General features: G+C 38.6%; 3 protein-coding genes across 10 annotated transcripts; all 3 read left to right on the forward strand.

Annotated features, from left to right (window-relative positions):
• LOC104739612 lies at positions 4,651–11,414 on the forward strand. 4 transcript variants are annotated; one of them, XM_010460029.1, is made up of 11 exons: positions 4,651–4,725; positions 4,865–5,230; positions 5,321–5,483; positions 5,842–6,188; positions 6,274–6,433; positions 6,594–6,940; positions 7,027–7,204; positions 7,293–7,838; positions 7,922–8,213; positions 10,055–10,896; positions 10,984–11,414. In XM_010460029.1, exons 1-10 carry the CDS (start codon positions 4,670–4,672, stop codon positions 10,876–10,878), a joined length of 3,279 nt encoding a protein of 1,092 aa, XP_010458331.1. In that variant the 5' UTR covers positions 4,651–4,669; the 3' UTR covers positions 10,879–10,896; positions 10,984–11,414. The 4 variants fall into 4 exon arrangements, with proteins under 4 accessions (XP_010458331.1, XP_010458333.1, XP_010458330.1 ...); XM_010460031.1 differs by lacking the exon at positions 7,922–8,213 and having other exon boundaries at positions 9,763–10,896; XM_010460028.1 differs by lacking the exon at positions 10,984–11,414 and having other exon boundaries at positions 10,055–10,971.
• Positions 12,375–15,191, forward strand: LOC104739613 (branched-chain-amino-acid aminotransferase 1, mitochondrial-like). Of its 4 annotated transcripts, none has more exons than XM_010460034.2 (11): positions 12,375–12,453; positions 12,631–12,720; positions 12,803–12,885; positions 13,248–13,422; positions 13,507–13,683; positions 13,775–13,906; positions 13,998–14,096; positions 14,190–14,306; positions 14,396–14,491; positions 14,708–14,820; positions 14,953–15,191. In XM_010460034.2, the coding sequence occupies exons 2-11, from the start codon at positions 12,661–12,663 to the stop codon at positions 15,065–15,067; spliced, it is 1,167 nt and encodes a 388-aa protein (XP_010458336.1). In that variant the 5' UTR covers positions 12,375–12,453; positions 12,631–12,660; the 3' UTR covers positions 15,068–15,191. The 4 variants fall into 4 exon arrangements, with proteins under 4 accessions (XP_010458336.1, XP_010458335.1, XP_010458338.1 ...); XM_010460035.2 differs by lacking the exon at positions 12,375–12,453 and adding an exon at positions 12,477–12,548; XM_010460033.2 differs by lacking the exon at positions 12,375–12,453 and having other exon boundaries at positions 12,462–12,720.
• LOC104739614 (branched-chain-amino-acid aminotransferase 1, mitochondrial-like) lies at positions 16,478–19,271 on the forward strand. 2 transcript variants are annotated; one of them, XM_010460037.2, is made up of 10 exons: positions 16,478–16,809; positions 16,950–17,032; positions 17,376–17,550; positions 17,623–17,799; positions 17,886–18,017; positions 18,107–18,205; positions 18,295–18,411; positions 18,514–18,609; positions 18,836–18,948; positions 19,035–19,271. In XM_010460037.2, the coding sequence occupies exons 1-10, from the start codon at positions 16,729–16,731 to the stop codon at positions 19,147–19,149; spliced, it is 1,188 nt and encodes a 395-aa protein (XP_010458339.1). In that variant the 5' UTR covers positions 16,478–16,728; the 3' UTR covers positions 19,150–19,271. The 2 variants fall into 2 exon arrangements, with proteins under 2 accessions (XP_010458339.1, XP_010458340.1); XM_010460038.2 differs by having other exon boundaries at positions 16,479–16,809; positions 16,959–17,032.

The raw sequence follows: 21,607 nt of genomic DNA on the forward strand, positions 1-21,607 counted from the left end.
ATGGTAAGTGTAAGATTCGAATCGGCTTTAAGTAAGATACCCTGGCCGAAGGTTCCGTGTAAAAAACTAACCACACGAACCGCAGCAGCCCAATGGGCCTCACGAGGTTGCTTCATGAACTGCGACAAAACATGGACTGAGTAACTTAAGTCTGGTCGTGTGTTGGTTAGATAAATCAGACGGCCTATCAACCGGCGATACGGCTTAGGATCAGCAAGAAGCGGACCATCGTCGGAAGCTAGAAGATGATTCTGTTCCAACGGCGTTGCGACAGAAGCAGTAACAAGATCACCACAATCCGCAACAATATCCATAGCGTACTTACGTTGAGAGAGGAATATGCCTTCTGGTCCTCGACAAACTTCGATGCCAAGGAAATATTTCAGTTTCCCCAAATTTTTCATTGAGAAGCAACGACACAAATAGTCCTTAAACTTTTGAAGCATGGAACCATTATTCCCACAAATGAGAAGATCGTCAACATAAACTAAGACGCGAAGCTCAACACCAGCCTTAGAGTAAGAGAAAAGAGAATAATCTTCATAGGATTGCACAAACCCAAAACGAAGTAAAGCATCCGACAATTTCTTGAACCAACACCGTGGAGCTTGTTTAAGGCCATACAAAGCCTTCCGTAAACGACAAACCTTACCGGGATGAGCATGACGAAAGCCAGGAGGAAGCTTCATATACACTTCTTCCTCCAAGTCTCCATGTAAAAAAGCATTATTAACATCTATTTGATAGACCTCCCACTGCTCAGCCGCAACAAGTCGCAGCAAAGTACGAACAGTTGTCATTTTCACAACAGGAGCAAAAGTCTCTTGATAATCAACACCCTCAACCTGATCATTACCAAGGACAACAAGACGAGCCTTGTATCGTTCAATAGACCCATCAGCGTTGTATTTCGTCTTATACACCCAGTGACTTCCAAGCGCAACTTTGTTTTCAGGAAGATCAACGACATCCCATGTTCGCTTAAACTCAAGAGCATCCACCTCTTTCCCCATTGCAGTATTCCACACCTTAAGCCGGACAGCTTCTTTAAAATTTTTAGGCTCCACAGACGTAGTGATGGTAGCCAAGTAAACACGGTGTGCAGGAGAAAGCAAATCATCAGGAAGACACTCTGTTAGAGATAAGAAACACATACCTTGGACCGTAAGAGAAGACTCGGATGTAGAAGAGAACAGAGCGTGATGGGTTTCTGAAGAGCAAACAGCATTGTGTGTCACATAGTGTCAAAGATAGCTCGGTTCATGTCGTTTGCGCTCACTACGACGAACTGATACAGCTAGTTCAGGTGTAGGAGCAGCAGTGTTCGTGACCGAGACCTCAGGTACAGAAGACAAAACTGCAGGAACCGGCAATGACAATTGCGAGACCGAACCCTCAGGAACTGGTGCAGAAACTGCAGGTGACGACAAAACTACCGGTTCTGTTGCCGTGGGCAAAACAGAGTCGCAGGACGAAATAGGCGGAGACACAAGCGGTACTGCAGCCGAAGGCACAAATTGACCAGCAAGAGGAGAAGACAGGGAACTCCCCCTGTCCACCACATGCGTGTAAGGAAGCCAATCTGTTTCAGAGAATTCTTGAGCAAGTGTGGAAGAAACAGAACGTACTGAATTCGAAGCAAAGGGAAAGTGATCTTCCCGGAAAACAACATCACGAGAGATTAAGAATTCATTCTTGTCAATGTCGAAAACTTTCCATCCCTTTGTTCCAAATGGATATCCGACAAATATACATAAGCGACTTCGTTCACCGAACTTGTCTCGATCACGATGCACACGATGAACATAACACGCCGTTCCAAAGACACGTAACTGATCATACGACGGTTTATGTCCATGAAGTAGTTCATAAGGAGACCGACCATTATGAATAGATGAAGGTGTTCGATTAATGAGGTATGCAGCTGTAAGAACAGCCTCTCCCCAGAACCGGATGGGCAAACTGGCTTGAAACAACAAGGCCCTGGCAACATTAAGAATGTGCCTGTGTTTCCTTTCAACCCTTCCATTTTGCTGCGGAGTCCCAACACAGGAAGTTTGGTGAAGAATACCTTGTTGACGAAAATACGAAGCTAAACACATAAACTCTGTGCCATTATCGCTTCTAACAGCTTTGACTTGTTTACCAAACTGTTTTTCCGCATATTTAATGAAATTAGTCAATACACTACGCACTTCAGACTTGGCAAGGAGAAGATATGTCCAAACAGCTCTTGAGTAATCATCAACAATGGTCAAAAAATAAACCGCACCACACGAAGATGGGACTCGATAAGGACCTCATACATCGCAATGAATTAAAGAAAAACACTCAGTTGCTTTATTAAAACTTTCTGGAAAAATCTCCCTAGTCTGCTTAGCTCTAAAACAAACGTGACATGGACCAGAACTAGCAGTTTTTGCAGAACTAGAACACATTGGTAAAACCGACATAACTGAAAACGACGGATGCCCCAACCGCTGATGCCATAACTTGTCGCTGGAACTAGCAGTCATGCTATGTATCTTCGCTGAAACAACATCCGTAACGTAGTAAACCCCATCACGCTCTTCACCTCTTCCAATCAAAGTCTTCAATGAACGGTCCTGCAAAACGCAAAATGTCTGAGTAAACATAGCAATACCCTTTGTTTGTTTCAAAATTTTCGAAACAGAGATCAATGTGCAATTCAGTGCAGGGACATATAAAACATCAGTCAACGAAACTGTATCACTTAATGAAAAAACCCCCATGCTGACAGCGAAAGTCTTACTTCCATCCGCAAAGCCAACAGAGCAAGGTGGGACATTCTTAATATTGTGTAAGAGACTGAGATTCCCAGTCATATGATGGGAAGCTCCTGTATCAAGAATGATATTACCAAGGTCTTTCTTACCAGACAATTTATCGGTACTCTTGGTACTAGATTGTTCGCTGACCATTTGTTGAAGCACCCTAAGCTGTTCTTGTGTAAATTCCGGAAACACGGAAGAATTTGAGCTAGTAGCATGAGCCGCAGTTACTTGTCCTCTTCCACGTCCAGCACCTCTGCCAGCACCTCTACCACGACCGCCTGTTCGGTGTTGGTTACGCTCCGTCCACCAGTCTGGAAAACCAACAACCTCCCAACAATCACGACGCTCATGACCTTGCCGTCCACATTGAGAACAAATCTTAGGGCCCGGAGTCCTGATTATTGACGTGCTAGGTCTGGACTGATGTGTCGTATCCGATCTACCAAGATACGCAGTGACTGCGGACGAAGACTCTTGACAACCCGAGAATGTCTGATCAGAACTATCACGACGAGTTAAGAAACCGATGGAATCACGCTGTTGCTCATGAAGACGAGAAGAAGCTAACCTCTGTTCTTCTCGAATGATGCGCGAGTAAACTTCTCCAATAGATGGCAAGGGATCCATCGAGATAATGTTTGTGCAGATACCACCAAACCAAGATTCATCGAGACCTAAAACAAACTGATGAATCTTCTCTTCCTCCCGTTCCTTATGTGGTTCGAGAGTAGCACCACAGGTGCACAACCCACAAGTACACGCTTTTATAGGTTTGTAAATTTGATACTCCTCCCAAAGTTTACTCAAGCGACCATAGTAGTCGAGCACTGGTTGACCATCCTGACGACATGCTGCAAGTTGAGCTTTGAGCTGATGAATACGAACTTTGTTACCCACAGAAAAACGTTCTTTCAAATCCTTCCACAACTGATGAGCATCGGAGATGAAAGTCACCGTAGATTTGACCTTTGGTTCGATCGAAGAACGAATCCAACCAACAATCATTGAGTTCACAGCTGTCCAGTTCTCAAAATTAGGATCACCGGAGGATGGTTTGCTGATCGTACCATTGATGAAGCCTGTTTTTCTCTTGTCTTGGAGTGCATTCACCATCTCGGTAGACCATTCATTTTAATTGTCTCCTGTCAATATGACCGAGGAGATCACAGCACCTGGATTGTCCGAACTAGACAATAGATACGGCGAAACCACCACCACATCTGGTTGCTGCACTGCAGCCGAAGATTTGATCGCAGAAGAACCATCTTCTACGCCTGACATCGTTTACTTGACACGCAAGCAACAAAAGAGATTTTTGTTTTTAAAAAAAGTCGTTAGATCTTTGCTCTGATACCATGTAGAATTGGTTATCAAAACTGGCTTACTTTATTAATGATCTCAACTAGAGTATTTATACAGGACAAGAGATTAGAACAGAGGCCTAAACAATAGGAACCTAAGCCTTATCAGATTGAATACACCCTTATCCTAATATATTTAGACTTATCCGCTATAAGTTTCTCAGTCGTTATAAGAAGAAAGGTCCCCTACGGCAGTTTTGTTGTCGTCGTTGAAACGCCATTGACATTTTCTTTTCTCTCAGGCTCAGCACATCTGAGATTTGTCACCTTTTATCTAGAACAACACAACATGTGTTTTTTAAAGCAGCATGTTTAGTAACATGTTCAAAAAAGCAACCAAGTTTGTATTAATGAGCCAAAAAATTGACTATGATTTATTTATAATTACAACTTTAAAAAGACAAGCCCGGCCCAATTAGTTTCAAGTATTGGACCCCCCAGTGAAGAGTCAAACCGCAATTTTGATTTTTAATTGTAATGAGAAACAGAGAAAAATCAAATCTTTTCTGATTAATGGTTTTTGGACTTCTCCTTCTTCGACTATTCATCTTCTTCTTTCTCGATCAAAGGTGAGATTTTTAATTGACTTTTCTTTTTTTGGGTTGACCCATTTCATCAATTTCATCTAGAATTGTTTGGTACGTGTTGATTCGAATGATAATCTGCATTTAGATTGATTTCTTGTTTACTCAATTTTTTTTGGGGCAGTAAAGGCCATACACATACAGTCATGGCGGGTCCTAATATCGTTGTGAACGGTGACTTCTCTGCTGGGATTGAATCTTGGCATCCTAACGGATGTGAAGCTTTTGTTGTTTCTTCTGACCCTTTTTGCTCAGAGGCAACAATGTCTGCTGATTCCTTCAGCGGTGGCTATGCCGTTGTAACTAATAGGAAAGATAATTGGCATGGCCTTGAACAAGACATTACAACTCGAGTTTCTCCTGGAATTACTTATACGGTTTCAGCTTGTGTCGGTGTGTCTGGTGGTCCTTTCCAGGAATCAGCTGAGGTTATTGCTACTGTGAGGCTTGAGCATGAAGACTCGCCTACTAAGTATTTGTTCGTCGGAAAGTACGGTTTTTGAATGGTTGTATCTTTGGATTTGGAGTTTGATTGAAATTTTTTGTAAATATTCCTGATGAATTGGAACTTTACTTGCAGAACATTTGCCTCAGGAAACAAGTGGGTTGATCTTGATGGAACGTTTTCCATATCAAATATGCCCGACCGTGTTGTTTTCTATTTGGAAGGTGCACCTCCAGGGAAAGATCTCCTTATACGCTCAGTTACCGTTAGATCATCCACTGCTTCAAGTGATGTCCAGGTAAACTGCATGCTACTTGACAATTTGAATAACTCGGGTAGAGCAATGGGATTATTAGAGCAGATAAACCTTTAGATGAGTAATTGATTGGTGTGTTATTAGAGACTGAGATAGAAGTAACCATCATGCGTCCAAGTTTTAACATTATTTGTATTTCTGGTTGTTTCAGCTGTTTGAAATCGAGAGAAGTAAGCCAACTGTTAGACTTTCAAAATGTTTCTTTGCACTTTCTTTAAAGCATCATATAGCTCTCCGGGATCATCTGATTCTAAACTTTATATTCCAGATTACAAGAAAGCAGCGAGCTTAACTCCTCTTGTTTTTTAACATTTTCTTGTGGCTTACAATTTCACTTCAGGATACCAAAGAAAACACAGAAGCTTCCGGTGTCTTTCCTCCTGCTTTGAATATCATCACAAACCATGACTTCTCTGATGGATTGTATTCTTGGAATGCCAACAGTTGTGATTCATTTGTTGTTAGTAGCAACGACTGTAACTTAGGACCATATGCGGTTGTTAATAACCGAAGTGAAACCTGGCAAGGACTGGAGCAAGATATCACAGACAGAGTTTCTCCTGGCTATTCATATAGAGTTTCTGCTCGTGTTAGTGTATCGGGACCTGTTCTAGGGTCGGCGCAGGTCTTGGCCACTTTGAAGTTAGAGCATCAAAGCTCACCAACGGAATTTCAAGGAATTGGAAAGTAATGGAACCACATGATTTCTTTGTGATATATATAGTCAAGAAGACCCAGAATTGTTGACATTTTATAATGTTTTTATCTGCAGAACTTATGCTTCCAAAGATATTTGGAAAACTCTGGAAGGCACTTTCGTACTGTCAGGAAGACCTGACCGTGTTGTATTCTTCTTGGAAGGGCCACCTCCTGGGATTGACCTTCTTATAAAGTCTGTCACCATCCATTGCGAAGGCGAAAATCAGTTTGAGGTAATGTGACACAATGTGGACTGTTAAATAGATAGACCGAAAGTACATTTACATGATCAATCTATTGGCTGAATCTTAGTTTCTTCTTTTCCTTCTTAAGATCTTAAGATGCTGTTGTTTTCAGTAGTTGAATATGTTTCTTCACTTGTCTTATTTGCAGATTAGCGGAGAATTCTGCCCAGCTCCAGAATATGATCATCACATCTTTCTGAATTCAAGCTTTTCTGATGGCCTCAATCATTGGTCTGGAAGAGGGTGCAATCTTATGTTACATGAGTCTCTAGCTGATGGGAAGATACTACCGCATTCTGGATCGTGTTTTGCTTCTGCATCAGAACGCACACATAAGTGGAGCGGAATCGAACAGGATATAACAGAAAGAGTCCAGCGAAAACTCATTTATGAAGTATCTTCTGTTGTTCGTCTATCGCATAGCCAACACACATTGCAGGCCACTTTGTATGTTCAATACCTTGACCAACGTGAAGAATACGTAGGCATTTCCAGGTGAGGTTCTCCATATGGTGTCTCTTTTTATGATGAACTGTGAATCTTGCCACACATGTTGAAGAAAGCTTGTTTCCTTTTTAAAGTGTTCAGGCGCAACACGATGATTGGGTACAGTTAAAAGGAAAGTTCCTCTTGAATGGATCTCCAGCTAGAGCAGTTGTATACATTGAAGGACCACCACCAGGGATTGATGTTTTTGTCGACCATTTCGTTGTAAAGCCTGCAGAGAAAGACACTCCTTCAGGACGACCATATATTGAGGTTAGACATACTAATATTTCGTGCTTTTTTTGACATTTACGTTGTCCTTGTGTTTAATGAATCATATACTGTTTCTATTTTGCTACAGAGTCATGCATTTGGGATGAACATAGTTTCGAATAGCCACCTAAGCGATGGAACAATCGATGGTTGGTTCCCTCTTGGAAACTGCCATTTAAAAGTTGGAGAAGGCTCTCCTAGGATATTACCTCCACTGGCTAGAGACTCACTTAGATCAACACATGGATATCTATCTGCAAGATATGTGCTCGCGACAAACCGAAGTGACACATGGATGGGTCCTGCTCAGATGATAACTGATAGAGTGAAGCTGTTTCTAACATACCAAGTCTCAGCTTGGGTTAAAATTGGCTCAGGAGGAACTACCAGTCCACAGGACGTAAATATTGCACTCAGTGTTGATGGTAAATGGGTTAATGGAGGAAAAGTTGAGGTCGATGATGGCGATTGGCATGAAGTAGTGGGTTCATTTAGAGTCGAGAAGCAAGCAAAAGAAATTATGGTTCATGTCCAGGGTCCGTCTCCTGGTGTTAATCTTATGGTTTCAGGTCTCCAGATTTTTGCTGTTGATCATAAGCCACGGTTGAATTATCTCAGAGCACAAGCTGATGTGGTAACCTACGAAACATATTTACTCGTTACATGTTTGGAACGAAAAAATTAAACTCAACACCATGCTCTTTCTCTGTTATGCAGGTTCGTAAACGCAATGTTTGCCTCAAATTCTCAGGTGTAGATCCTAGTGAATTGTCTGGCGCAACGGTGAAGATCAGACAGACACGTAACAGTTTCCCACTCGGGTCATGCATTAGTCGGAGCAATATAGATAACGAAGACTTTGTCGATTTCTTTCTTAACAATTTCGACTGGGCAGTGTTTGGTAATGAGCTGAAATGGTACTGGACAGAGCCAGAGCCAGGGAACTTCAATTACCGTGACGCAGACGAGATGCTCGAGTTCTGTGAGAGGTACAACATAGAAACCCGAGGCCATNTGACCTTCTTATAAAGTCTGTCACCATCCATTGCGAAGGCGAAAATCAGTTTGAGGTAATGTGACACAATGTGGACTGTTAAATAGATAGACCGAAAGTACATTTACATGATCAATCTATTGGCTGAATCTTAGTTTCTTCTTTTCCTTCTTAAGATCTTAAGATGCTGTTGTTTTCAGTAGTTGAATATGTTTCTTCACTTGTCTTATTTGCAGATTAGCGGAGAATTCTGCCCAGCTCCAGAATATGATCATCACATCTTTCTGAATTCAAGCTTTTCTGATGGCCTCAATCATTGGTCTGGAAGAGGGTGCAATCTTATGTTACATGAGTCTCTAGCTGATGGGAAGATACTACCGCATTCTGGATCGTGTTTTGCTTCTGCATCAGAACGCACACATAAGTGGAGCGGAATCGAACAGGATATAACAGAAAGAGTCCAGCGAAAACTCATTTATGAAGTATCTTCTGTTGTTCGTCTATCGCATAGCCAACACACATTGCAGGCCACTTTGTATGTTCAATACCTTGACCAACGTGAAGAATACGTAGGCATTTCCAGGTGAGGTTCTCCATATGGTGTCTCTTTTTATGATGAACTGTGAATCTTGCCACACATGTTGAAGAAAGCTTGTTTCCTTTTTAAAGTGTTCAGGCGCAACACGATGATTGGGTACAGTTAAAAGGAAAGTTCCTCTTGAATGGATCTCCAGCTAGAGCAGTTGTATACATTGAAGGACCACCACCAGGGATTGATGTTTTTGTCGACCATTTCGTTGTAAAGCCTGCAGAGAAAGACACTCCTTCAGGACGACCATATATTGAGGTTAGACATACTAATATTTCGTGCTTTTTTTGACATTTACGTTGTCCTTGTGTTTAATGAATCATATACTGTTTCTATTTTGCTACAGAGTCATGCATTTGGGATGAACATAGTTTCGAATAGCCACCTAAGCGATGGAACAATCGATGGTTGGTTCCCTCTTGGAAACTGCCATTTAAAAGTTGGAGAAGGCTCTCCTAGGATATTACCTCCACTGGCTAGAGACTCACTTAGATCAACACATGGATATCTATCTGCAAGATATGTGCTCGCGACAAACCGAAGTGACACATGGATGGGTCCTGCTCAGATGATAACTGATAGAGTGAAGCTGTTTCTAACATACCAAGTCTCAGCTTGGGTTAAAATTGGCTCAGGAGGAGCTACCAGTCCACAGGACGTAAATATTGCACTCAGTGTTGATGGTAAATGGGTTAATGGAGGAAAAGTTGAGGTCGATGATGGCGATTGGCATGAAGTAGTGGGTTCATTTAGAGTCGAGAAGCAAGCAAAAGAAATTATGGTTCATGTCCAGGGTCCGTCTCCTGGTGTTAATCTTATGGTTTCAGGTCTCCAGATTTTTGCTGTTGATCATAAGCCACGGTTGAATTATCTCAGAGCACAAGCTGATGTGGTAACCTACGAAACATATTTACTCGTTACATGTTTGGAACGAAAAAATTAAACTCAACACCATGCTCTTTCTCTGTTATGCAGGTTCGTAAACGCAATGTTTGCCTCAAATTCTCAGGTGTAGATCCTAGTGAATTGTCTGGCGCAACGGTGAAGATCAGACAGACACGTAACAGTTTCCCACTCGGGTCATGCATTAGTCGGAGCAATATAGATAACGAAGACTTTGTCGATTTCTTTCTTAACAATTTCGACTGGGCAGTGTTTGGTAATGAGCTGAAATGGTACTGGACAGAGCCAGAGCCAGGGAACTTCAATTACCGTGACGCAGACGAGATGCTCGAGTTCTGTGAGAGGTACAACATAGAAACCCGAGGCCATTGCATATTCTGGGAGATAGAGTCTGCTATTCAACCTTGGGTCCAACAGTTGAGCGGTTCCGAGCTAGAAGCAGCGGTTGAGAACCGCGTAACAGATCTTCTTACCCGTTACAATGGGAAATTTAGACACTACGATGTGAATAACGAAATGCTTCACGGATCGTTCTATCGAGATAGACTAGGTTCTAATGCAAGAGCAAAAATGTTCAAGGCCGCACACGAGTTAGACCCCTCAGCTACTCTGTTTCTGAATGAATACCACATAGAAGATGGATTTGACTCGAGGTCATCCCCCGAGAAGTACATAAAACTCGTACACAAGCTACAAAAAAGAGGTGCTCCCGTGGGAGGAATCGGGATTCAAGGACATATAACCAGTCCGGTCGGTCACATTGTCCGTTCTGCTTTAGACAAGCTAAGCACACTCGGCTTGCCAATCTGGTTCACAGAACTTGATGTGTCCTCGATAAATGAGCATGTAAGAGGTGATGATCTCGAGGTGATGTTATGGGAAGCGTTTGCTCACCCAGCGGTTGAAGGAGTGATGCTTTGGGGATTCTGGGAGCTGTTTATGAGCAGAGAAGACTCACATTTGGTGAATGCGGATGGTGAAATTAACGAAGCCGGGAAGAGGTTTCTTGAGATTAAACGAGAGTGGTTGACTTCTGTGGATGGAGTGATTGAGAATGAAGGAGCATTGGAGTTTAGAGGTTATCATGGGAGTTACACACTGGAAGTTGTTACTTCAGAGAGCAAGTATGTGACGAGCTTTGTTGTTGACAAAGGCAATTCTCCAATTGATGTCATTACAGATCTTTAAACTTTCATTGTAACATTGGTAAGATACAAAGCCCTTCTCTTTGTTTTTTCTTGTGCAGATGACTTCACTGAAATCATATTTCTTCTTTACTTATGTTACTTACAGCGCAAGAACTAAGCAACTTCCCTTAAGTCGAGGCTCTGTTCAGAAAACACGATCAAAGTAACTCGTATTGGCATTGTATGAATAAATAAGGGATAAAGAGAAGAATAATATACTCAAATCTACCCAATGCAAGACCTCCAAATGTCTTTTAGTAGAAATCTCCAAGTTATCACAGGCAGTGGATCGAAGAATATCATCGGTTAGTTGAGTCAATCTTACTAATAAGAGTAATCACGAATGATACACACCACCTACATTTCTCATACTTGTCCAACTTCACTGCATCTACCATCCTTAATTGTAGTCGTAGTCTAGTAGATATTATTCAACTTGGAGTTTTTTTCACAACCACTTACCCATATGTACATCTACTTTCAACAAAATTGTATCGAAATTGATGAGACAGGAATACAAATAGGTTGGTTATAAAAGCTTCTATTTTTTTTTTTTTTCACTGAAAGATTATATTGATATATAAACACTACAACGGTTACACAGAATCAAAGGCAATCAATGTATCAAAGCCACAACAAAAGAAGATACAGTTAGATTTTAGCCATATCCAATTCAAAAAGCTGTTGTAACCAAATAGGGAACCCCGTTGCTACATACGATTGACGGCGATCCTCTCTTGTTACGCTCCTAGAGATTAAGTGAGCTGCAAGATTGGAATTCCTGTCTTCAACAAACAGATTCCAGACCAAAAGGTTATAAAAGCTTCTAGTACTATCAAAAATAGAAACAAGTAGGGCTCATTTAACGTTGAACTTGAGGAAAGAAAGCTGGTATACATTTAGTTTCCCGTTGATATTTTTATGTGAATAGTGACTATACGCAACTGTACCATACTTGTAAGTTTCTCATTATCACTTATCAGGGCAACCACTTATAAACAATGTACAGAGTTCACTTACAGTTGATTCAAACAAGTATAAACATCCATATACCTTTAACAGCGTAAGAAATATCCCAACTAAATAATTGCTAATCAAACTATGACACTCAACTCTTATTAGCCTTCGTTATCAAAGATAATACCAAAAGATTTATATATATAAAAAAATTACAAACTCACATGTATTTTCTGTCCTGTTAATTATTAATAAGAAATTTTCTTACTTATGTCCCCACAAAGATCTTCATCGGTATCATGAGTAATTGAGTATGCATGTGAACATAGGGAATCTAAATAATAAAATATACTGTATTATTATTAATTTATTTTTTTGGGTGTGATACTGTATTATTTTTATTATCACGTTATTTTTTAATTAAAATTTCAAATAACTAGTTGTACAACAGCTGGTCATACTCTTCTCACAATCGTATCAGAGGGGTTGTGAGAAACGAGGCCTCATCTCTCTCTCTCTCTCTCTCTCTCTCTTTTTTTTTTTTTTTTTCCAATATTGCAATGCTAATAAGAAAGTCTCACTCAATCCCGCGATGGGGATGGTCTAATTACCGAAAAAAGTAATAATTGCAACATGGCTATAATAAATGCCTTCTTCTATCTTCCACGCTTCTCACACTTCATAGTTTCTCAAATATTATTTTAGTTGGGGTTGGTACGTCCTCATTAATCATTTTCTCTTCCTGTCGAATCTGAGAATTATATGTTGAAGAGTTTCACTTTGGGTGCACACACAGAAAGCTCTCGTACAACAATCTTTATACTACATGGCTCTTCGTCGCTGCATACCTCCATCTTCAACAACTTCAACTAATTATCTCTCCAAGGTTCGTACTTTCTTCCCACAAGACACCATCATACACTCTCTTCTTGATTTTTTTTTTAATACTAATCTTGCTTCGTTTGAAGATAATACAGATCTGGGGATTTCGTATGCATGGGACCAAGGCAGCAGCTTCTGTTGTAGAAGAACATGTCTCGGAGGCAGAACGGTAACAGTATTTACTACCCTCCAATCTAGCTAATACAACATTATTTGTCCTTTTTATTCATTGTCAGTACCAGTCAAGCCTCAAATTTTAACAAGAAAAAACGTAAGAAAACAAAATGGGGAAACAGTTTTTAAATAATATCTACTAAAAGTCTTCTTCTAAATATATATATATATATATATATATATACCGTGGTGGTTGTTCGTGGGGTTAAAAGTTTTAAACTCTTCGTGTGGTGGTTTTAACTTATAACTCTTTTAACCTTCACTGGGGGTAAAAAAAAATGTGTGTTCTGTTATTAGTTTCTTTCAGTAAACAATATTAGTCAATAGTGGAATTCTTTTTTTTTTCTTGTGTTGCAGTGAGGATGAAGAGTATGCTGATGTTGATTGGGACAATCTCGGATTCAGTCTTGTACGGACAGATTACATGTTCGCCACCAGAAGTTGCAGAGAGGGAAACTTCGAACAGGGTTACCTTAGCCGTTACGGCAACATCGAGCTAAACCCTGCTGCTGGAATTCTCAACTATGGCCAGGTAAAAGCTTTAAATCTCATCCAAAAAAATCACACAAGTTGCCTGGTACAATATATAAAACGACTTTTCTGGTGGTGTTCCCAGGGACTAATCGAGGGGATGAAAGCGTGCAGACGAGAAGACGGTAGGGTTCTTCTCTTCCGTCCAGAGCTAAACGCGATGCGTATGAAGATAGGAGCTGAGAGAATGTGTATGCATTCTCCTTCTGTTCAACACTTTATTGAAGGTGTTAAGCAGACCGTTCTTGCTAACAGGCGTTGGGTACAAAATTTCGTTATCTTTTGCTCCTCGAAATGAATTAATCTTTGGTTTAGTTTTTTCTTAATGGGTCAGGCTTTTTTTTCTCAATTAGGTTCCTCCTCCTGGAAAAGGCTCATTGTATCTTAGACCGTTGTTGTTTGGAAGCGGAGCAAGCTTGGGTGTGGCTGCAGCGCCAGAATTCACGTTTCTTGTGTTTGGCTCTCCTGTTCAAAACTATTTTAAGGTCATTATCAATACCCTTAAAAAATGGGAGATTCTTCTTTCTTTTATTGAGTCAATCTGTGTGTTGGTCTTGAATTAGATTGCTTGTATAGGAAGGCACAGCGGCGTTGAACCTGTATGTGGAGGAGGTGATTCCACGCGCCTATCTTGGAGGTACTGGTGGCGTAAAGGCAATTTCAAATTACGGTCCAGTAAGTTTAAACTCGCATCCTATATGGTTTCAATTACTAAGCAAGTTGTTTCGTTCTAAAGTAAGTGTTTGTTTTGGTGATAAACTGTAAAAGGTGCTTGAGGCGATGAGAAGAGCGAAATCAAGAGGGTTTTCGGATGTTTTGTATCTTGATGCAGAGACTGGGAAGAACATAGAAGAAGTCTCTGCTTCTAATATATTCCTTGTGAAGGTTAAACAATTTTTTTTTCAAGACTGAAGTTGAATGCTTCTTTTCTTTTTCATTCTTGTATACTAATTAAAGTTCATTGAGTCGTTCAGGAGAATACAATAGTGACTCCAGCTACTAACGGGACAATTCTAGGAGGGATCACGCGTAAGAGCGTCATCGAAATCTCCCTTGACCTTGGTTACAAGGTTAGTATTCATTCCACATCTGTGTTCCTCTAACGTTTTCAGTCAAAAACAGAGCAAGACTCTGTTTCCTTTCTTGAGGCAAAACTAAGCACGTACACACTGCATAGTTTCTATTTGCTTTATATGGCTTTGCATGTTTAAACTTAAAAATAGATTTCTAAAGATGCTTTCTACATAAGTACTCCATGGAAGTTTTAACAAGTGTGTAATGGACAGGTGGAAGAACGAAGCGTTGCGGTTGAAGAACTGAAGGAAGCAAGAGAAGTATTCTGCACTGGAACTGCCACTGGGGTTGCTTCTGTTGGAAGCATCACATTTCAGAACACAAGGTCTCTTCTTCTTCTTCTTCTTCTTCTTCTTCTCCACACACATGTATATATATATATATATATATATATATATATGTATCTGCATAGACTAAGATTTATTTATACGTACATTTGTTGATACATAATCTACAGGACTGAGTACAAAGTGGGAGATGCGCATGTTACACAGCAACTTCGATCTATTCTGGTGGGAATACAAACTGGTTCTATCCAAGACACCAAGGATTGGGTTATGGAGATTGCCTAAGTTTTTTTAAAATAAAAATGTTGCTTATCAAAAGCTTTTGAAATAGTATCTATAAGTTATTGTTATAAGTTAAAACTGTATTGCAGTTGCATATAATCCTGAGTTCAGATTTGATTTGGTATTATTCTAAACACTTGTTTCAGTAGAGATAAAAACAAAATTGAAGACAAATCAGTGACCAAAAGCCCATAACTAAAATACCAATATTAAGCCCAAAAGGCCCAAATTATCTAATCTGATTTAGAAACCCTGATCATGGCTGCATCCTCGCGCCGGTGATTGAGAGTGAGGAAGCTCAACTGTATCGACAATGGCTGAACGAGGTGGTAAACGCGGCGGCGAGCGCGGTGACTTCGGTGGTCGTGGTGCTGGGAAAGGTGGTACAAGGCCATTGTTGTCGTTGGAGATGGTAATACCATTACCGTAATGGTCATGTTGGTTGGGAGTGAAGTGCTCTTAAGGAAGTTGCTACAGCTATTACAGGAGCGATTATACCGGCGAAGCTATCTGTGGTTCCAGTGTGAAGAGAGGTTAATGTGGAAACAAGATTGGGAAGCCACACTGTGCCATGTATGGTGACTGGGAAATGTGGTTCTTTAACTGTGAGGATGGTTCCAGCTTGTTGGTATAGTTGCGGCTAGGTTTCCCAAGAAGGTTCTTCAGTTTGCTGGTATTGATGATGTGTTTACTTCCTCAAGAGGATTTTTTTTTTTCCATTTTTTAGGAGTAACTACTACTAGTTGATAATTTAGTTAGCTTGACAATGTTGGTTAGTCTTATTGTTCATAATGGTTAGTAGCTTTTGAGCTTCTATGGTGTGTGAGTGAACATGAGTGGATTGTTCTCCAGACTCCACTCTGCAGCTCAATCATTAGTTAACTTGATTGCAAATGTTTCTCTTGGCAATGTTGTTGAGGACTGTTGTAGTTTACAAAGTCTAGTTCTTCAAGCTTTGAGCTTCTTTAAATATTATGTGACTACTGAATAGTGATTATACGCAACTGTATCATACTTTCAAGTTTCTCACTGTCAGGGCAACAAATTGAATACCACTTATAAACAAATCACAGAGTTCACTACAGTTAAACCAAATAACTATAAACATCTCAATATAACTTTTAACTGCGTAAAAAAGAGCCCAACTAAATAAATTGCTAATCACTGTGACCCTCAACTATTGTTAGCCTTCGTGATAGTAGTACTATAGTTTATCAAGATAATAATATCACAAACTCTCATATATTTAACGGTTAATATTTTCTCACATTCTTAAAACATGTGATTTGTTTTCCTTTCCTGGCTTATTTATGTCCCCCACAAAGATATTTTTTCTAAGGTTTTGTCATTTGTGGTAAATGCAAACAAAAGTTTTGATTTCTTATCCTCAACCGTGACTTGTGAGAAATGATGCCTCCTCTCTCTCTTATTTTATTTTATTTTATTCAATGTTGTAATGCTAAGAAACTGTCCCTCAATCTTGAGATGGGGATAAATAGCAACATGGCTATAGTAAATGCCTTCTATCTTCCACGCCTCTCACACTTGGTAGTTTCTCAAATATCATTTTAGTTGGAGTTGATACGACCACATTAATCATTTTCTCTGCCTCTGGATTTTGAGAATTATATGCTTAAGAGTTTCACTTTGGGTGCACACACAGAATGCGCGTACAACTAATTTCTTCATACTACATGGCTCTTCGTCGCTGCATACCTCAATCTTCAACTTATTATCTCTCCAAGGTTCGTAATTTCTTCCCACAAGACACCATCATACTCTTCTTCTTGATTCTTTTTTTTCTTTTGGTACTATACACCAAGGAAACAACTACAACCTACATAATTTGTTTTTTTTTTTTAAACTAATTATGCTTCGTTTGAAGATAATACAGATCCGGGGGTTTCGTATGCATGGGACCAAGGCAGCAACTTCTGTTGTAGAAGAACATGTCTCGGACGCAGAACGGTAACACTATTAACTACCCTCCAATCTAGCTAATACAACATTTGTCCTTTTTATTCATTGTCAGTACCAGTCACGACTCAAATCTTTACACGAAAAAACGTAAGAAACTAAATGGGGAAAAAGTTTTTAAGAAATATCTGCTAAAAGTCTACTATATAGCTGCAACTTGCAAGTCAAAACCGTACACGTTCGTGGGTTAAAAGTTTTAACCTCTTCTTGTGGTTGTTTTAACTTATAACTCTTTTTACCTTCAATGGGGTAAAAAAATGTGTGTTCTGTTAATAGTTTCTTTCAGTAAACAATTAGTCAATAGTCGAATTCTTTTTCTTTTCTTGTGTTGCAGTGAGGATGAAGAGTATGCTGATGTTGATTGGGACAACCTCGGATTCAGTCTTGTACGGACAGATTACATGTTCGCCACCAGAAGTTGTAGCGAGGGAAACTTCGAACAGGGTTACCTTAGCCGTTACGGCAACATCGAGCTAAACCCTGCTGCTGGAATTCTCAACTATGGCCAGGTAAAAGCTTCAAAAAATCACACAAATTGCCTGGTACAATATGTAAAACGACTTTTCTGGTGGGTATCCTAGGGGCTAATCGAGGGGATGAAAGCGTGCAGAGGAGAAGACGGTAAGGTTCTTCTCTTCCGTCCAGAGCAAAACGCCATGCGTATGAAGATAGGAGCTGAGAGAATGTGTATGCATTCTCCTTCTGTTCAACACTTTATTGAAGGTGTTAAGCAGACCGTTCTTGCTAACAGGCGTTGGGTACAAAATTTCGATATCTTTTGCTCCTCGAAATGAACCTTTAGTTTAGTTTTCTTAAAGGCTCACTCTTTTTTTTTTTCAATTAGGTTCCTCCTCCTGGAAAAGGCTCGTTGTATCTCCGACCGTTGTTGTTCGGAAGCGGAGCAAGCTTAGGTGTGGCTGCAGCACCAGAGTACACGTTTCTTGTGTTTGGCTCCCCTGTTCAAAACTATTTTAAGGTCATGATACCCTAAAAATAAAAGGGAGTTTCTTCTTTCTTTTATTGAGTCAATCTGTGGGTTGGTCTTGAATTAGATTGCTTGTATAGGAAGGCACAGCGGCGTTGAACCTGTACGTGGAGGAGGTGATTCCACGTGCCTATCTTGGAGGAACTGGTGGCGTAAAGGCAATTTCAAATTACGGTCCAGTAAGTTTAAACTCTCAACCTATATGGTTTCAAGTACTAAGCAAGGTGTTTTTGTTCCAAAGTTAGTGTTTGTTTTGGAACTGTAAAAGGTGCTTGAGGCGATGAGAAGAGCGAAATCAAGAGGGTTTTCGGATGTTTTGTATCTTGATGCAGAGACTGGGAAGAACATAGAAGAAGTCTCTGCTTCTAATATATTCCTTGTGAAGGTTAAACAAACTCTTTTTAAGACTGAAGCTGAATGTTTTTTTTCATCTAAAGTTCCAATGATGTTGTTGTATACTAATGGAAGTTTATTGAGAGTCTTTCAGGAGAATTCAATAGTGACTCCAACTACTAACGGGACAATTCTAGAAGGGATCACGCGTAAGAGTGTCATCGAAATCGCCCTTGACCTTGGTTACAAGGTTAGTATTCATTCCACATCTGTGTTCCTCTAACGTTGTTTACATCCTTGAGTCAAAAACAGAGGATACTCTGTTTCCTTTCTTGAGGCAAAACAAAGCACGTAACACACTGGATAGTTTCAATTTGCTTTATATGGCTTTACATGTTTAAACTTAAAACTTGATTTCTAAAGATAATTTCTATATAAATACCCCATGGGAGTTTTAAGAAGTGTGTAATGGACAGGTGGAAGAACGAACCGTTGCCGTTGAAGAACTGAAGGAAGCAAGAGAAGTTTTCTGCACTGGAACTGCCACTGGGGTTGCTTCTGTTGGAAGCATCACGTTTCAGAACACAAGGTCTCTTCTTCTCCACATACATGATCCATATGTGTCTACATAAACTAAGATTTATACATATATCTGTTTATATATATAATCTACAGGACTGAGTACAAAGTGGGAGATGCGCTTGTTACACAGCAACTTCGATCTATTCTGGTGGGAATACAAACTGGTTCTATCCAAGACACTAAGGATTGGGTTATGGAGATTGCCTAAAGTTTTTTTTTTAATATAAAAATGTTGCTTATCAAAAGCTTTTGAAATAGTATCTATAAGTTATGATAAACTGTATTGCAGTTGCATATAATCCTAAGTTTAGATTTGCTTTGGTATTATTATTCTAAACACTTGTTTGAGTAGAGAGAAAAAAACAAAAATTGAAGCCCAATAACGGACCAAAAGCCCATAATAAAAATATCAATATTAAGCCCAAAAGGCCCAAAACTATATAATCTGATTGAGGTTTTGGAAACCCTAATCATGGCTGCAATCTCTCGACAAATTAAATTTCAAGTCATGCTAATATTTTTTTTGTTTTGTTATCGTAAAATTCCAACTCTTATGGTCTACTCGGCAGAAGCAACATCAAAAATTGAAGGGCCTATTATATGTAACAAAAAATTATATTGAAATAAATAAAATGGCATATAGGTGTAATTCGAACAGCTCACCTGCACAATATGACACTCACTTAACCACTAAACTACTTACAACATTAGTATCATAGGAGCGGCCGAGTATGTATATATTGGATTGAAGGCCGCAAGCACACATTACCATTTTGTGAAAAACTGCACCAATTAATAAAGAAAATATCTATTTTAAACACACATTTTCAAGCTTATTTCAATCGAAAAACAATCAACCATCACTAAAGTAGACTAATAACCAATTATTTGATTTTTTTTGTTTGTTCAAAATTTGAGTAAAATAATACAAATTACTATTATTAGATCGAAATCATAACGAAGAATCTTATCACTTGATCACGTGGTCAATTTATGAATAGAGAAGAACATAACAAATTTGAATAAAAAGTGTTTAGTTAGTGATTATTAAGATTGCCTTTTCTCCTTCCATGCTTGCTGATTTCATGGATGTTCTTTGTGAGAACAGAGGTGTAGGAGCTGCCCAAGTCTGCTTCAAAAAAATAGATCCTGACTTCGACTCTTCAGACCCTCATACTAAGAACTGGCCGACCTATGGAAAGATTTGCGACGAATCAAGGATTCCAATGGGGTTAAGACCTTTATGTTTAAGTTTGGTAGCTGTGTTGTTGTGTATTTGTAAGGTAATATATATTGAAGTTTAACTATAGTCACCTGCACTCATGTTTCATCATCACCACGGTTAAAGACAACATGAGCGCAGATGACTATGGTTTTTACGTCTATGAAGAAACCAGAACCAGATTTTTGGAAGGGGGAGCCATCACCAAGATGACACCCACAAAGAAAACCAAAGAACCAACTTTATCATCAACTTGTGAGAAGATTTTTTCGCTGAGGTAGAGAGACCCTTGAGAGAAAAAAAAAACACTGAAAACTCTACACTACAAAAAAAATGGTTTTACATCATTTATATTTTATATTTGTATCATGTTTAAATGATGCTAAAATATTTTGCATCACTTAAATAAGTGATTTACATTTTGTTGATGCAAATAATTTACATCAATTGAAATAAATATTTGCTTCATTTATTAGAATTAATGTTCATTTACATCACTTCAAAAAAATGTTGCAAGTCTTACATCATTTTTAATAAATTGATATAAAATATTTGCATCATTTATCAAAACTAATGTTAAATATTTATATCATTTCAGAAAAACTATTAAAATCAATATTATAATAAATTATATGAAAATTTTTGTTCTTTAATATAATATTTAATTATTTATATTTTAATCATATTTGTTTATATATTTATTTGATAATTTACTTATATTATTTATACAGTATTTATGATGGAACCTACACAAATAGTTGTTAACTTGTTATCCCATTAAACATGTACGACTAAACAGAATATATAAGAGCAATTAGGAGAGATTTTGTTTTTATTCAGCAGATGTGGGATATCTCATGTAAACTATGATATCTTTTCTCGGCTATTTTGTTTTTGTTTTCAGTTTTTTTTTTCTCTTTTTTTTTTGTGTTTTCAATTTAAATTTTTGTTTTAGTCGATTAAAGAGTAACATAATATTCTTTTTTCTTTTTTTAGTTCAGTTAATATATTAATTTGACATATAATTTTACTAGCATCATCAATGATGTAAGTTTTGGATCATTTTTCTAAGTGATGTTAGTATAAATTAATAAATACATTAATTATTAAGTGAAGTAAATTTTTATATTTTGTATCAGTATTTTGAAAGTGATGTAAATGATTTACATTTGCATCAATTATAATGAAATGATGTCATACAAATCAATAATAATATCATCGATGATTGTAACTGATGTAAAATTATAATTTTTATATCACTTATTGAAAAGTAATTTGAAATAATATCACTTAGTTTTGTGATACTATTTAAGTGATACAATATGTATGTTTTTTTTTTGTAGTGCTAGAATAGTAACACTCTTCTTTTTTTTTCTCCTTTATAAATCAATATCGTTTTTGGTTCGAAACCATGCTTACTAGTATAGGTTTTCTGATGAAGCTT

This window comes from Camelina sativa, chromosome 14 (genome assembly GCF_000633955.1).
Source record: "Camelina sativa cultivar DH55 chromosome 14, Cs, whole genome shotgun sequence".
Lineage (NCBI taxonomy): Eukaryota > Viridiplantae > Streptophyta > Magnoliopsida > Brassicales > Brassicaceae > Camelina > Camelina sativa.

Coding starts and splice junctions, on each gene's coding strand:
- LOC104739612 (XM_010460029.1), top strand. CDS start 4,670: ATGGTTTTTGGACTTCTCCTTCTTCGACTATTCATCTTCTTCTTTCTC. Junction 6,189..6,273: donor GAATTTCAAGGAATTGGAAA/GTAATGGAACCA, acceptor TTTTATCTGCAG/AACTTATGCTTCCAAAGATA. Junction 7,839..7,921: donor TCAGAGCACAAGCTGATGTG/GTAACCTACGAA, acceptor TCTGTTATGCAG/GTTCGTAAACGCAATGTTTG.
- LOC104739613 (XM_010460034.2), top strand. CDS start 12,661: ATGGCTCTTCGTCGCTGCATACCTCCATCTTCAACAACTTCAACTAAT. Junction 13,684..13,774: donor TTCTTGCTAACAGGCGTTGG/GTACAAAATTTC, acceptor TTTCTCAATTAG/GTTCCTCCTCCTGGAAAAGG. Junction 14,821..14,952: donor ATCACATTTCAGAACACAAG/GTCTCTTCTTCT, acceptor CATAATCTACAG/GACTGAGTACAAAGTGGGAG.
- LOC104739614 (XM_010460037.2), top strand. CDS start 16,729: ATGCGCGTACAACTAATTTCTTCATACTACATGGCTCTTCGTCGCTGC. Junction 18,018..18,106: donor CTGTTCAAAACTATTTTAAG/GTCATGATACCC, acceptor TTGCTTGTATAG/GAAGGCACAGCGGCGTTGAA. Junction 18,949..19,034: donor ATCACGTTTCAGAACACAAG/GTCTCTTCTTCT, acceptor TATAATCTACAG/GACTGAGTACAAAGTGGGAG.